The 16,437-nt window shown below is 44.6% G+C and overlaps 2 protein-coding genes across 6 annotated transcripts; one reads left to right on the plus strand and one right to left on the minus strand.

Annotated features, from left to right (window-relative positions):
- The first annotated feature begins 4,914 nt into the window (after positions 1-4,914).
- LOC147186006 (uncharacterized) lies at positions 4,915-13,860 on the plus strand. 2 transcript variants are annotated; one of them, XM_086103679.1, is made up of 13 exons: positions 4,916-5,283; positions 5,515-5,572; positions 6,354-6,516; positions 6,751-6,897; positions 7,110-8,148; positions 8,531-8,733; positions 8,809-8,907; positions 8,993-9,082; positions 9,153-9,263; positions 9,739-9,856; positions 9,940-10,801; positions 11,666-11,718; positions 11,799-13,860. In XM_086103679.1, exons 5-13 carry the CDS (start codon positions 8,115-8,117, stop codon positions 13,019-13,021), a joined length of 2,793 nt encoding a protein of 930 aa, XP_085959805.1. In that variant the 5' UTR covers positions 4,916-5,283; positions 5,515-5,572; positions 6,354-6,516; positions 6,751-6,897; positions 7,110-8,114; the 3' UTR covers positions 13,022-13,860. The 2 variants fall into 2 exon arrangements, with proteins under 2 accessions (XP_085959806.1, XP_085959805.1); XM_086103680.1 differs by lacking the exon at positions 5,515-5,572 and having other exon boundaries at positions 4,915-5,283.
- On the minus strand, positions 13,788-16,382 carry apex1 (APEX nuclease (multifunctional DNA repair enzyme) 1). Of its 4 annotated transcripts, none has more exons than XM_086103688.1 (5): positions 16,275-16,382; positions 15,222-15,344; positions 14,980-15,146; positions 14,707-14,899; positions 13,788-14,630 (listed from the first exon to the last, which is right to left on the minus strand). In XM_086103688.1, exons 2-5 carry the CDS (start codon positions 15,280-15,282, stop codon positions 14,116-14,118), a joined length of 936 nt encoding a protein of 311 aa, XP_085959814.1. In that variant the 5' UTR covers positions 15,283-15,344; positions 16,275-16,382; the 3' UTR covers positions 13,788-14,115. The 4 variants fall into 4 exon arrangements, with proteins under 4 accessions (XP_085959814.1, XP_085959812.1, XP_085959813.1 ...); XM_086103686.1 differs by lacking the exon at positions 16,275-16,382 and adding an exon at positions 16,127-16,252; XM_086103687.1 differs by lacking the exon at positions 16,275-16,382 and adding an exon at positions 16,121-16,231.
- Positions 16,383-16,437: the final 55 nt, after the last annotated feature.

Here is a 16,437-nt window from a genome sequence, read left to right on the forward strand (position 1 = left end):
AAACAAATGAGCACATTCTGCCTCTTCCACGACAGCGAAGTGAAGTTAGTTTCCGTGCAGATGAGTTGGACACCTGCCGTCTATCACCCGCATAAACCTCATCTAACAACTCTGCGCGCAGCTTCCTTTCCTTCTCAGTCGCTCCCTTGGAAACGCCGAGGCACACCGCGCCGCAGTTCCTGTCGTCTCGTAATTGGAAGGCTTTGGCTAGAGCCCTGGCACGCCGTATAACCCGATATGACAATGCCGTGTCACACATTTGGGAATGCTTTCAATCTCGTTACCGACTTGAAAATGGCACAAAAGGGGAACATTGCCGCTGAGACTGCACTTCATTAGAATGTGGGAAAAGCAACCCGAGAATCGGCGGCGGTTTATTTGCGGGCAGCACACAGAGGGGGATAAACACAAGCGCATCGTCTGTGAAATTGCCAGCGCAATCTGATTCGGTGAATCCATAAGGATCCCTCGCTACCCCCCATCCATCTTATATGAAATAAACATGTTCCTTGGTCCTTTTGGTTTCAGCTGCGACTTGAGCGCTCGTCGGGAATTTTCAGGCTGATCGCTATCGGTAATGAAAGCAGATGAAGGACAAGAAGTCATGTCTTTTCATGTTCCCGGACTGGATTGAGACCAAACAAGTCCATGCTGTGTTGGATGTAATCAGGGCGCCTCAGTGGGGAAACAAACTCACTTATACTGACTTTAAGAGTGTGTTTGTGTGCGTGTGTGCGCGCGTGTATGTGTGTGTGTGCAGTAAGTAGGTTGCTTAAAGGCAGGGGGCTGAGTGTCAAAACTGAAAAAATGGACAACCTTATGTCGCTGGCTCTTGAACCGTGTAACACTTTAACATGGAAAAAAAAGAAAATAAAAATTATATATATATATAAACATATAATTCCACTGCATTTTTGTGGGTTTTTTTCCAACGAAGCAAGTACCAAAAAAATAAAAAATAAAATACAAACACCATGACCAACGCCACACTTTTCATGAGTGTACTTAGGACCAAGTGTTCATCAAAAGACAGTTTTCATTCCTAAGGTGTGCACTCCCAGTCATAAATTTGGAGACACTTATCCCTTGAATAGCATGAAAAAGTGTTTCAAAACTTTTTTTTTTTAAACTATTGAGTTTTAATTTCATATTATTGGTAGCCGCTGTCACATTATCGACTGGTCTGCCATTCAATGGCATCATGACAAATCAACATTCAAACTCTTCTTCTATTCTTATTCTCTCATTCTGAACGATGGACACTTTCGAGTCTTTGATTCATCGAAGAAGCAAGCAATAGAAACGGAGCCCGATTCTCTCTGTCAAAGCCGACTATTCTGTGCAAATGAGAGTCCCTCATTAAGAGCGTGCGGGCGTCGCCAACGTGGAGCGCAAGTCAGTGCGCTTGTGCTGTTCTCGGCAAAACATAAGCAGCGCTTTGTGCTTTGAATCAGCTTTGCATTTCCATCGCACAGCACAAAGTCTCTGCCTCTTGCATGCTAATCAGTTGTGTGGTTTTTTTGTTTTTATGTTGTTTTTTTTTTTTTGCCTTGATTCATTAACTTCTTCAAAAGGCGCAATTTATTGTGCCACGGGTGCCGTTTACAGCAACGGCTCAGCCTTGGAGAATAGAGGCGGGCTGCTTTCTTTCTTTCTGTGCTCTCTCTCTCTCTCTCTCTCTCTCTCACACACAATTTTTTTCACCCTTTCAGGGACAGCGGCCACTACAATGGACAGGGGGGTTTTTTTCTGTTGGTTTTTTTTCCCTTTCAAGCAGAAGCCTAAAAGTTTGAGGTCCAATTGTTCAAGGTCACAAGGTGGTCAAAAGTCTTGAAATGAGTTATCGTGGTCTCAATTTTTGGCCTCGTAATTGTTTTTTTTTCCAGAGCCATCCATACAAAATATAACACTGTACTGTTTAATCGGAATAGCCATTTCAAAACAGTCCAACCCAGTCATTTCGCTAGAGCTGCCCGGGTCACAGTCAGGGTACACTTGGGTAGCGAGCTGCATCCTCAGGAAATGTGATTTCCATATTCCCTGGCACTCCGATGCACCTCGATGTGTGCGTGTGTGTGCATAAGAATTGAAACGAATTGAACCTGACAAAATGATCGTCGATGCCCAGCCGTTGCACATGGATAACAATGTTTTACTCCGGTTGTGCCACTTTCCTATCGTTTGGACTAAGATGCAATTATTTTTTTGTCCTTTATACTGAATAACCTTTCATCTTGGGTTAATCGCCCATGTGCCAATTCACCCTGAATGCATTGTGAAAGTAGTAGTCAGAAAGTAATTTATTCTCGGTGAAAAAAAAAAAATCCCCACTGACAAATCTTGGAATGCATAAACAGGCGATTCGAGATTTAAAAAAAAAAAAAAATGCAATTTATCGTTTGTGGCATTTGAAGACCCGATCCAGGATGTAACACCTCGCTGTCTAATAACGTATAAGGCCGCTTACAAGCGCTTGTTATCTACCGCGTTGACATTTAAGAAGCTTTTCCGATGCGCGCAGATTCGAGGAGTAAGAAACCCCGTCCCCTCGTATGCGTGTTTCGTATGAGAATGGGGGTCTGCGGTGGTGGCGGAAACTGACCGCAAAAATGCCCGGGGTAATGAGATGAACCCTTTCATGCAGCCTGTAACCCGATAACACGATAAACTGTCCCACTGTAGTAACCGACGTCCCTGAAAAGGTTAACTGTGCGTGTTAGGTGCACAGGTCGGCTTTGCGCCCTGTCGACTGGCTCGAACCAAAGCTTGTGTGTTTGATTTGATGAATTACACAACTCGGAGGTGATTGTGTGCGCATCCATTCCAAAATATGTTTTTTTTTTAGGTGGCGCTCGGTGTAAAAAAAAAAAAAAAAAATGCTGTTGAGCATAAACAGCGGAATGTTGTCTGTTGTCCAATCGCGCATCAATTATCGCGGTTGCCCTTGAGATATTAAATTGAGGGATGCTAATTATGTGTTCATGGAATGGACTGCCATGACTGCTAATTTAACGCCGCATAATTATACGCCGGGCTCTAAAATCGATGGCGGCGGGATTTGGAGTTCTACGGGTCACATTGTTCACACAGCAGGAGAAAAGTGAAGGATATTCTCCGTCTCCGACCGCCCTCGGTGGCAACTTTGCTCCGCCACACCTCACATCCAATTTGATTCCTCAATCTGCCAAAATGTAGGATATTGCAGAAATGTCAGATATTATCCCCCCCCCCCCCCCCTCCCCTGACAGCCTTATGTAAGTCCCGAGCGTGTGTCAGGCATAATCCTCTTAGTGGGAGAAGGGGTCGCCTTAATGGGAAACAAAACAGTTTGCCTCCTCTGTCCTCTGCCTTTTAATAATCAAAATGGAATTTGCATGAAGGCCGGCGCACCATGTGTAAGAGTAATCCTCGCTGGAGGACACGTCTGTGCTCACGATATTTACACACATGACTTTAGTCTGGGTGAAAAGATTTTGGATTAACGTGTGGCCAGCGTTAGCGATGTCGAACACAAGCACCGTGATGGTCAGGGTGACACTTTGAGCACACGGAAGATCAAACTTGTGTTGATGTGCTTCATTTTCATAGCATATTTTATGTATAGTATGTCTTTATTGTGACGCAACAGCTTCTAAAAACCCTTATGTGTCAAGCGTGATGAAAAGTTGGCAATAACTAAATACAGTATAGTGCAGGAGTGTCAAACTCATTCATGGCCCTGACCACATTTTAGTTACCGTTTCACTTGGAGGGCCGTTATGACTGAAACCATATAAAAGGTCACGCATAACTTTTGATTCAACTATTGTTTAAGTTATTATCATGAGGGCTTTGGTAAATGCTTCGAATACCGTATTAGCCCGAATATAAGACTGTGTTTTTTGCATGGAAATAAGACTGAAAAAGTGAGGGTCGTCTTATATTTGGGGTCCAGACATTATACCCATGCATGCCGCTAGATGGCGCCAGATATCATTGAAGCGAATGCTGAACTTGACTCCGCAGGCCAAAGTGAACCCCTGCCACGAAGAATATAAATAAAAATAGCGGTAGCACGAAGAGGAAAATAAAGAATAGCGGTAAGAAGCAAATAATAGAAGAGATAACAGAAAATGGAGAAACGTAGTGACAATCTGGAGAAAAGTGGGTCGAAGATCGGCCAGGTTAACCGGCAGCTGAGGAGAAGTTATGATGTCATTTACGTTTCAAAAACCAGAAGCCATTCATTTACGAATGTGATTGCACTTTAGATTTGAATGAGGCAAAATAACATGCTTTTTCTCTCAAAGATATTGTCATAATCATTTGTTTCAGATGTACCGTAATTATTTTCTGTATAAAAATGAATTTGGTGTTTATAAAGTGTTTTTTCAAACTTGAGTCTTGAAAAAGAGGGGGTCGTCTTATAATCAGTACCGTATTTATGACATATGAGAATTTAAAATGTTGCTCGACATTTTAGAAAGGATCATGGAAGTTGACATGTTTGAGCTGCTTTCGCGGGCCACATAAAATGATGTGGCGGGCCAGATCTGGCCCCCGGCCCTTGAGTTTGACACCTGTGGTATTGTGTATTCATTTAAAAAAAAAACAAGACATTGTACTTATTGAAGAAAAAAAATGAATGTGTGCTTCTTGATTGGACTTTGGGAGCGAAGCGCTCTATCGCTCTCTGCTGGTCATCACAGCATATTACAGGATTGGTGACTTGGGGTACTTTCCCCAACCTGGGGTCCGCGTACATTTTGAGCACAGGTGTCAAACTCCCCACTAGAATTTTTAAAAAATATACCCCACTAAAATGTCGTGCTTTTGACAACAGCCGATTCGAAAGCCAAAATAATTCACCAATGCGTTAAAAGTGTCAATAGGGGCAGAGTGACAAGCGTGGTTTACGCTCCTGTGTTTGCAAAGCGTAATGACGCTCGCTTGTTGCTCACCGTATACGCCCAATCCCGAGGTAAACTGCACAAGGTCCTCTGGATAGTTTACTCATTGTCACGAAGTGTACCTTCCTCTCGGATGACCTATTTTTTTGTTTTTGTTTCTAATTTGTTTCAAGTCAGTGTGACCTGAGTTCGCGACTGAATGCGTGCAACGAATGTGAGGGCGCAGCTGTCCCCCTCCCGAAAAGAAGAAAAGAAGGGGACCTCATGAGGAGTGAGCAGGAAAACAAACTTCCCGGGAGCTTTTAATGAGCGGGGGATTTGAGTGGCTTCTCTGCCGGGGGTTAAACTCCAAACTACGCACGCTTGGACTGCAACTTCTTCCATCTTTTGCAAGGTTAGTAAAATTGGGGAATTTTTTTTGGCCATTGGTAACGCATGTGAAGAAAGTAGACCATAAGCGTGTGTGTGTGTGTGTGTGTATACAGGTGTTAAAATAATTCTCTTCGTTGTCTCGTCAGAACAGCACCGATTTAACTTCATGTGCTTTAAGGCAATCGTGTACTTGTCACTTCGTATCTGTGATTTCATGCGAACCTTGCCCGTGTCCTGTTTTATCTCATAAAAGGTGCCAAAGGGCGTTGGAGTTTGACCAGCTCACTTTAAAAGTCTGCGTTCAAATAGCCGTAAGTCACTGTCATCATATATTTTCATAATTAATCCCCTTATTGAAGGTTTGTGAGGTTTCTGTCTCGTTCAATTGTGAATCATTAAGAAATTAGGTTAAAATTAATCCGAAATTCTTGACTGTCATACAATGATTTTTCTTTTTTATGATTACCGTATTTTTTTTTCATACTTGGCCGGGGGTGTGATTTATACTCTGGAGTGATTTATGTGTGAAATTAGTACTGTATATCATTTCACATGTTATTTTCACATTTAGCCACAAGAGGGCGCCCCAGGCCTGTGTTGATAAATCAACGTTACGTCACTTTGGCACGTTGTACACTTATTCAGCCTTTTGTTCTCGATTTTATTTTTATTTTAAACTGCCTCTCAAGTTGACATGTCTGTTCTTGGTATTGGATTTTTTCAAATAAATTGCCCCCCAAAAAATTATATACGTTTTATTTTCTTATTTATTATGCATTTTTTCTGGTGCAATTTATACTCTGGAAAATATGGTGCTTAGATGAGCAAATAAAACTTTAAAAAAAAAAAGTTCAACAAAAGAATTCCCTCACAATAAATCCCCTCTCGAGCCTTTTCGTTCGGGCTTCTTTATTTGATTGGATGAACAAAGGTTGATTGCCTTGGTTTGATCTCATCACATCCTCACTGAATTATCCTGTTAAAAAGTCTAAATGCGATTCTTGGGATGTTATAAGAACACCAATCATTCATCATCAATCATGTCATCTTTTAAACTGTCCCTGTGTCATTTATATGCCCTTCATTGGACAGCAACGGCGACTTCTAAAGGTCTTCAGCGTTCCGTCTGCCACTCTCGCTGGTGCTCCGTGACAAGCCTGACAAATGGAGCTCATCCAGAACCAGAACTCCACTCGGGGCTTCTCGAGCCTCCTCGTCTCCCGCTGGGAGTCGCCGCCGCAAATGTCATCATATGGTTAGTCTTCATTATATCTTCATTATGCGCACAGCGCATTCATGGATTTGATTAAGCTGTTTGTTTTGATCATGCACTTAAAATTGGGAAAACGTATTATGATCCAATGAAATCAAGAGATCAAATATTACAAAAGCCTTGGCATTTGAACAAAAATACTTCCACACATAGAACACAGAAAAACAGTATACATAACAATTTTTTCTTTCTGTCCCCCCCCCCCCCCCCGGACAGAAAATAGCGTCATCATCATGCTGGGCGTGTTGACGTTTGCCCTACAGCTGTGTTTGGCTCTCCTTGTCATGTGGCGATGTCTGATGTTCGACAACAAAGTCAGAAAGGCTGTGGAGCGCTCGCAGACTTTGCAGAAACTCCAGATTGGTGGGTGTTGAGCGCTCCATTTGAGTTTTTTGGAGGTTCTACTGATTTCACGTTCTCACGTTGAATGATTTAAGCCGCTAAAAAGAAATTTGTATAGTATAATTGCTTCATCAACCAGGCCTGCTGCACTATATGTGTATGTTTTGATCAGGCACTCATGAAGTTTTATGTTTAATGTAATATCTTTTTTTTTTTTTTTTTTTTACCTCAAGATCCCTCATCCTGCCAGCGAGATGTTTCCAAACAGACTTCTTATCAGCCTTATAATGATAGCTGTTTATCATCCGCAGCTATAGACGGATGCTATACGACTGCAACAGACCAAAACTGTCTCTTGGGACCATCAATACCTTGGGATCTAGTTCAGTCCTGAAAATGAAAATTGCAACGAATCGAACCAGAAAAACCCAGTTTGTCTTGGGCTGTTATTGAAATTGTTGTACCAAGTACTTTACAAATAGCAAAGTGCAATGAGCTGCTCATGAGCAAAATCACAGTGACCTGTTGTACGGGCGACATGATCAAGAATCTGTTTCGTGTCAGATAGGTGCAGTCAATGGTCACACAATAAGTTCAATGAGTGAAATCAAACATGTTTTGTTGCATCATAAAATAAGTAACTTGTTCACAATTACTACTATTTTTTATGTATTTAATTTTTAATTGAACGGTATTTGACTGTTGCCTGTTGCTTTGTGTAATTTGCTTCGCACCAACCACAAAAAGTACTGAATTGTTATTCACGCACTGCCCACTAGCGCAACATCTCTTCAATCATACCAGTATGTGAAAACACGTTATTTACAACATCATGATCGATTTCACTGTTTAAGTTTATTTTTTTGTTGAAATATTTTGAATTATGTTTTGTGTATTTGTGCATTGGTATTATTCGGAGTTCGCATGTAGTTCCAGGAATCGCCCGCGGGTGGCGGTAGTGCGAGAAACATCATCGAGTGTGAACAGTCTTTCTTTCGAGTAAAGAAGAGCGATAGCGCCGACCATACCAAACAAACGAGTCATTCAATGCTTTTCACTGTCTAAAACTAGGTTTTAAGTGGAGTTATTCTCATTTTGTGTTCTTTGCTTTAATAGTTGAGCGTGGATTAATGAATAGTCACACCAGGTTTGAGGTCAACGGAAACATTTGTCATTGCAGTGTTCGAGTGGCTAGCTAACTGGCTAATGGTGGCTATCAGCAACTTTTCGACAAGAAGATGGAGTCTGGTCTTTTTTCAACGATTTCCCAAGGTTTGTTTGCCAGTCGTGAATGAACAAATACAAACTGGGGGTTGGGGGCCTGGGTTGTCATCTTGCACCTGCAAAAAATGCGTGCACAGACTTTAAATAATTGTATAAAATAATCGCCAACGTTTTAAAACCTAATTGTAACGTGACACCTCTATAAAACTTTCGACAAACGTTTCTACCTAAATATTAAGGAACTGTTCAATAGACAGGTTAAATTCAAAATGTGTCCATCCTTCCAATCATTATACATCAAGACAAGAATAAAAAAAATGCCCAATGTTAGGTAATCACTGAATCAATCATTTTTGTAATCAAATGACGTAGCCCAGTTTGAGAACCACTGTGTGACGTATTGTAACTTATATGTAATATATTTTCCCAGGTAGCCCATTACCTCTGGCGTCACTCCGCCTCTTGGTGCCACCTCTGCATCTCCTGTCAGCCTCCATGTGGCAAACCCTGGAGAAACAACAAGTCATGAGCTACTGGGAAATGGCTGACTTTGTCTCTTTGGCTCTGGAGATGGTCCCGGAGCTGCTCGTATGCAAGCACTGGATTCAACTCAACCTGGGTTTAAGAGCCAGGGTGAATACAACCAAGAAGGGAGAGTAAGAAGTAATGCAACAACATAAGCGTCAACATGCCCATCTCTATTTTCAGTATATTCTGGAATTATGCCGAAGTGAACCACCGCTGGAATGTGGCATCATCTTGTCTCTCCTGGCTAAGATTAAACAACAAAACATCTTTACAGTCGACGTGAGTGCCCTTTTAATTCCAGTTTCTCCCTCCATCTTTTAATTTCGCTGACAGTTGAAATATGCCGTGCGTCCTTACTTTGCAGGTAAATGAAGAAGAGGAAGCCGCAATTTGCCTTCGGGAGTTAATTCGGGCTCTGCTCAAGGATCCCGAAGAGAGACGGCACTTCTTTGTGGTAAGACATCATTTTAATCAATAGTGTGTGGTCAAAGGATTTAATTTGTGACTCTTTTATCATCGCAAAGGAGGTCTTCCCTTTGCAGTACGGACCAGAGTATGACCGGGATTTAAAGGCCCTGTTTTGGGAGTTCCTGTGTCGACTAGTTCAGTTGTTACCTGTTCCTGATCTCAAAGAGGTGAGGAACAACTTTATGAGGTTGTCAATTGTGACAGAAAAAAAATTATATTGAATTGCCACTGCTGCTCTTTCAAAACTTGTACAAAGAACTGCTGCACTTCAGGAAAAAATCTCTGATACCGAGGCACAGAGAAAAGCAAAACAATGCGCTTTTAACATATTAAAACAATGTTATCCTGCGTTTTTTTTAAAAATTCAGCAACATGCTTTTTAATGCAGTTGTCTTTGTTGTTAGCTTCCCTTAGACACGCAAAATATTAGAAACGCCTCTGTGGCAATGAAAATGCATTTCCCGGCGCCCACGTTCGAGAAATGTACTGTTGGGGTTGTAAAAGGGGTAATAAATGTCACTAAAATATTCGCGACACATCTCAGTTGCAGAGTGTTGTTGCCATTCTTTGTAATATCGTGTTTGTATCATCTGGTTTTTTTTTGTGTTTTTTTTTTTTTTTTTTAAATCTTATCAATTGCAGACTGTATGCTGGCTCGGAGCGTCAATATCAACTGAACATGTGCATTCGCTCACTGAAGCGAATGACCTCAAGGTTTTGCTCCAGCACCACAAAGACCTTAAACGTTTAAAGCAACATGGTACTGTATATTTTCGAAGCAATTTATCTGATTATTCTGCGACTGTGAACTAACTTATGTTTTTTTTTTTAAATTAAATGTAGTTCCTGCCACAAGCATGGGGGGCAATATCCTTGCCTCGCTCTCTGCCTTTCATGCTTGCAGAATGGCAAAAGCTGAAGAGCGGCCTCACGAATCAGGCCCGGATGGTGACTGTCCCATACATGTGCCCACAATGGACGAGGTGACAGTTAAGATCATTGCAGAAATTGAAGACAACGGCGGAGTCGAGCAAGCAGAAGGGACGACAGCAGACGTGGATGATGGGAAAAAAGAGAAAGAAATGAATGAAAAGCCACAAAGTGACCTCACGCCGACGCACCAGGCGGTCGTTCACGAGGACGCCTCTGCTTCCGTTCGGCCTCCGATCTCTTCGGGCCCTCACGACTGTCCGGACTGCAACATGAAATTCAAGTTTGCCTCGTCGCTCACAGCCCACCGGGTCATCCACACAGGGGAGCGCCCCCACCGCTGCTCCGAGTGCGGCGTCTGCTTCTCTTACCGGCAGGCCTTGAGGTGGCACAGAAACCTGCACAAAACCGCATGCGAGTACGAATGCGACATCTGTGGGGAGACTTTTCCGTCCGTGTCGACGCGCTCCGGCCACAAGCAACAAGCGCACGCGGCGGGTGGCGCGTTTGCGTGCCCGCAGTGCGAGAGGAAATTCACCTGTGAGACGGCGCTCTCGAAGCACTTGGAAACTCACGTCGGGTCGGCGGAGGACGCCGCGCCCGATCCGGGGGAGCTACCGGAAAACGCGGCTGTCGTTTCTCTCGTCAACGTCCGCACAAGCCGGCGCAAACGCAAACCCACCATGAAGGTCCAAGTCATCAACTCGCAGAAACGCATGAGCAGCAGGACGAAGCAGGAAGTCACCGGGGAGAGACCACCGACCTCCTTGAGTTGGTCAGTTTCTTTCTGTCTTTCTCTTATAATCATGATGGGGGGGGGGGGGGGGCTCATTTTTAAAATGTTGGATGAATATGTAAAAAAATTAAGTACCGTATTGGCCCGAATATGAGACGGCCCTGATTATAAGAGGACCCCCTCTTTTTCAAGACTCAACTTTGAAAAAAGACTTTTTGAACACCAAATTAATTTTTATACAGAAAATAATTACAGTACATCTGAAACAAATGATTCCAACAATATATTTGAGAGAAGAAGCATTATTTTGCCTCATTCAAATCTTAATATCTGAACATTTAAATATGTCAACTAAAGTGCAATCACATTCGTAAATGAATGGCTTCTGGTTTTTGAAATGTAAATGACATCATAACTTCTCCTCAGCTGCCGGTTAACCTGGCCGATCTTCGACCCACTTTTCTCCAGATTGTAACTACGTTTCTCCATTTTCTGTTATCTCTTCTATTATTTTCTTCTCTTTTCTTTCTTACCGCTATTTTTTTTTCTTCTTTGCGCTACCGCTATTTTTATTTTTATTCTGCGTGGCAGGGGTTCACTTTGGCCTGGGGAGTCAAGTTCAGCATTCACATCAATAATATCTGGCGCCATCTAGCGTCTTGAATGGGTTTAATGTCTAGACCCCAAATATAAGATAAGATAAGATAAGAAAACCTTTATTAGTCTCGCAATGGAGAAATTCCCGATTCACAGCAGCAAAGTTATGAAAGGAAGAAGTAGAACAACAAAAAAAGATGACCCCCACTTTTTCAGTCTTATTTCAATGCAAAAAAACACCGTCTTATATTCGGGCCAATATGGTACATCGATTTATGGAGACTGATGGACTGATGTCTTAAACAGTTCCGAGCATTCGTACTGGGCGCCCTCCGTCTCGACAAAGGACGCCGATGCAAGTGAGTGTTTGTTTTGTCGGCTCGCATTTGACACGCGACACTTTTTTCACACGTCTATAATACACGTGTGTTACTGTCAGCTCGCCCGGCAGATGGCACGTCGACGGCTTTCCATCATTCAGAGGAACATCGGTCGGGGCAGCACACGGAGCGCGGTCGCTCCGATGATGCCAAAATGGCCGCCGCCGTCCCAGAGGGTCGTTTCAACTGCCAAGACTGCGGCAAAAGCTTCAAGTTCCTCTCCCTGCTGAAATCGCACCGGCGCATCCACACGGGTGAGCAGCCGTTCCTCTGCTCTCAGTGCGGACGACGTTTCTCCTTCAAGCAATCTCTGGAGAGACACAAGCAGACCCACAAGTCCGGATGCGGGCTCGAGTGCGTCATCTGCGGGGAGGTTTCAAAGTCCTTTGCGGATCAGAAGGCGCACATGGACGCCCACACGGAAAACGACCGCTTCGTGTGCTACGAGTGCGGCCGCACGTTCGCGTGGAAGTCCGCGCTGGTGAGGCACCTCAAGACGCACGGCGAGGACGCCGACAAGGCGGAGAGTTCGCTCCGGTGTCCCCAGTGCGAGCTGAGCTTCCGTCACGCCGGCTCCCTCGCCAGACACCTGCGCACGCACCGGGAGGAGCGAGCGTACGTCTGCAGCTGCGGCAAGAGCTTCGCCTACCAGACGGCGCTCACCACCCACCGGCGGATCCATCAGAAAGAGCGGCCGCACGTTTGCGCGCAGTGCGGCAAGGGCTTCCTCTACAAGGGCGGCCTGGTCAACCACATGAAGATCCACTCGGCGGAGATGCCCTTCATGTGCTCCTTCTGCGGCAAGCGCTTCAAGCGGGAGCGCAACATGAAGAAGCACGAGCGCTGCCACACGAGAGAGAACGTCTACGGCTGCTCGCGGTGCGACAAGAGTTTCGTGTACAAGGCCACGCTGATCCGCCACGAGCTGACGCACTCGGGCGAGAGGCCGTACCTGTGCTCGGACTGCGGCAAGGGTTTCTTCTCCCACGGCGAGCTGCTCAAGCACGAGCGCTTCCACACGGGCCACAAACCCTTCCGCTGCCCGCACTGCGGGAAGACGTTCACCCAGTCGTGCTACCTGACCATTCACCTGCGCTACCACACGGGCGTGCGGCCGTACGCCTGCGCCGAGTGCGACAAGAGTTTCTTCAGCGCCACCCGCCTCAAGAGACACACGCAGACGCACACGGGGGAGAAGCCCTTCCGCTGCGGCGAGTGCGGCAAGGCGTTCAAGCAGTCGTATAACCTCAAAATGCATCACCGGACACATAAGATCACATAGCGAGGAACTTTTTATTCAGAGTGCCCGCCGGAGTACGAAGTCGGGGATCTGCGTGAAATTTCAGGGTGAACCGAAAATCCGCTTGAACATTTGCAGGTGAGCATAATTAACTCATTCACTCCCAAAGACGTTTTTAAACGTCTTTTAAGACTTGGTCTAGAATTGGCTGGTACTGAATGAGTTAATAAATAATACAAATAAAGTAAAATATAAAAATAAAATAAAAAATATTAAAAAAAAACATTACATGCATGGAGAAAGTATTCACGGCGCTTCCCTTTATCCAAAATTATATTTTTTAACAATCTTGAATTTCTTTGGAGATTTCTGCAATTTTTTTACGAGGACAAAAGTCACACCAAAAAAAATAAAAAATCATGACGGGGTGTGTAGATTTCAATTATTCACTGCTTTCCATATTTTACTGCCTTACTGTACGGTTTTAAATTTACACACCTTTCCATATTTTGTTAGAACCTTCATTTAAAAAAAAAAAAAGAAATGCAAGAACTTTCCTGTACTTTTTTTCTTTTTGCCATTTTCAGGCGTTGCGTACAGAATTCAATGCATTTTGGACTACGGCTGTAAAATTCCAAAATGCGGCGAAAGCGAAGCGCTGTGACTACTTTGGTGTACTCAATTTGTGGAGTTGGCCACGTCCTGTTAAGTTCAGCACGTAAGTTTGTGTTCTAGGTTCATCCTGAAATGTCACCCCAAAGCCCAACAGGCCTCTATCCAGGTTTTACAGCGTAAAAACGACCACAAGTTTGCTCTAGAAATCAGACTTTTATTTGTGCGATTCAAGGTTAAAGGACAAAATACAAAACATTTTCACTCAAGGCGTTGCACATTTTGTGAAGGACAACTTTCGACCGGTTTTGTGGCATTGCAGCTTTTTTTTTGAGTCGATAGTAGAACAGAAAGTGGCCACACTTGGTCTTTACCTTAAAATCTTCAGAGCATTTAGTGTCGCATTTGTTTAGCGTAACTAAGTTTTTATAGTTTGGGTTTGCTTAAGAAAAAAAAAAAAAGGGCCAACGGGGCATTTCTAAACTTCGCACCTAAGCTACTGATGAATATGCACCGAAAGGAGGCTACACAGCGAGGTGCAGCGTAATAGGGCAGTGGTCGCTCCCCATAGCCTTGTTGCGGATCTTGCTGTCGCAAAGAGCGGGCACCAGGGAGGACGACAGCACAAAGTAATCGAGCCGCCAGCCCACGTTCTTCGACCTGGAATTCATCATGTAGGTCCAGAAGGTGTACGCGTTGGCCTGCTCGGGGTAGAGCTCGCGGAAGCTATCGACGAAACCGGCTTCCAGCAGCTGGCCGAAGCCCTCGCGTTCCTCCGGGGTGAAGCCGGCGCTTTTCTTGTTCCCCTTGGGATTCTTCAAGTCGATCTCCCGGTGGGCCACGTTGAGGTCGCCGCACAGCACGAGGGGCTTCTGCATGTCCAGCTCGGTCAAGTAGGCGCGGAAATCCACGTCCCAGGTCTTGCGGTAATCTAAGCGCACCAGGCCTCGCCCGGCGTTCGGCACGTAGGCCGTCACCAGGTAGAAAGTGGGGAACTCGGCGGTGATCACGCGGCCTTCCTTGTCGTGCTCCTCTTTACCTTTACGATTGGGGGGGGGGAAGGGCCACATTTTCTGACTGTCCCTGATTGACGTCGTTCTTCAAATCTTACTCACCGATGCCATACGTCACTTTGGTGGGCTCCGTTTTGCACAGCATGGCCACGCCGCTGTAGCCCTCCTTGTCGTCCGACACGCACCAGTACTTGTGAGGATACTCGGGCATGGACGTGATGTCAGCGGGCAGGTCTTTCTCCGCGCACTTGGTCTCCTGCAGGCACAGGACGTCCGGATTCTCCTCCCGCACCCACTGGACGACCAACACCGGCATCAAGGGGTGGCGGAATTCGAAACAAAATGTGTGTGTGTGTGGGGAGGGTTGCAACTCACATCCAGACCATTCTTCTTCACCCAAGCCCTCAGCCCGTCCACGTTCCAGGAAGTGATCTTCATATTAGCGTCCAGTCCATCTTTGCTGGTCGTTTTGTCGGGGGGGTCTTCGTACAAGATGGGGGCTTCTGGTTCTTTCGTTTTCTTCGCTTTCTTGTTCGTGCTTTCTGTAAATTGACGGCGGCAAGTACGTTTTGATAACGGATTTCGGAAAGGGGCGTTTTGTGTGATCCCGTACTCACCCGAGTTGGCTTCACCGTCCCCTTCTGCTGTCGCCTCCTCTGCCTTCTTTCCGCGCTTCATGCTTGAGCTTGTTCGAACGGCGGAAAACACACTTGGGAGCCGGGCAACACACACGCGCCAAACTTGAAGTGCCGGTGGGAAAGGGTGGAGAGACAAAGTCGCGTTAACAACAAAAACGTTACATTTTCATTCACGCAAGTCTCCACAGTAGTTACCAAAACTGGAATGTGCTCATGATTTTTTTCTGTTTATTCTTTCCACAGCCACAAGATTATATTATACCGATTGCGATATTGTTCATTTTTTCCCTGTTAACAAAGATTGCAAAACACGAGGTTTGGAATTGTGACAGGATATCATTTCGATATCACACATGCTATTGCCAATCCGCTGAAAAAAATGTACATGATGTTTCAAACGACACCTCAGTCTAGTGCAAAATGCAACAATAATTTATAATGGAAGTCCAAAACTGAATTTTAAATTTTTTTGCACCAATCGTAGATGAAAGCTTAGTTGCAGGTGTACCTAATAGTTTGGTGGGGGGGGGGGGGTGACGATAGATGCATGACTACTGTCTCGACTCAAGGATTAATGAAGTAAAATACTCCAGGAAAGCACGTGGCTAAATCCAACCATTTAAACAAACTTAACCGCAACTGATCAACAATTCATTAGCATGTTAGCAAGCCCAACACAATGCGTGATGCTAACGTTAGCATTTCATTGAAACAAAGGCAAGCGACGGGAAGGCCTCCTCCAGAGAATCCATCGAGAGTCTTTGCCTGCAAATTTAGCTTCCATTGGTTAAACACCGAGATCAAATGCTGCAAGTTTAAATATTCTCCCGGGAGACCGCAAACAAATACTGATTTTCACAGCATGCAAATAATCTCACTCGCACTTTCAGCAAGATGCCAAGTCTCGGACACGCTGCTCGCTCACAGACCAGCAGTCACTTCCCTAACATTCATGCGAGACGAGAGGAACTATTGATGCGGCTAATGCGATTGTGATATGATTATTATGACGTTACGAAAAACCCAAACTACCTTTCAAAATATCCAAGGTGTGAATGTTTTATACCGCAGTATGTGAACAAGAAATAGTATTTACAGTTATTATCGTTTTCATAGAATTTAATGGCAATAAACCGGCGCATGCGCACAAGTACAAGCACCTAAAGCGTATTTATTTTCCCACGTGCTCCTCAAT

Source organism: Hippocampus guttulatus, chromosome 22 (genome assembly GCF_054856545.1).
Source record: "Hippocampus guttulatus isolate MCC_2025c chromosome 22, RoL_Hgut_1.0, whole genome shotgun sequence".
NCBI classification, from domain to species: Eukaryota; Metazoa; Chordata; class Actinopteri; order Syngnathiformes; family Syngnathidae; genus Hippocampus; species Hippocampus guttulatus.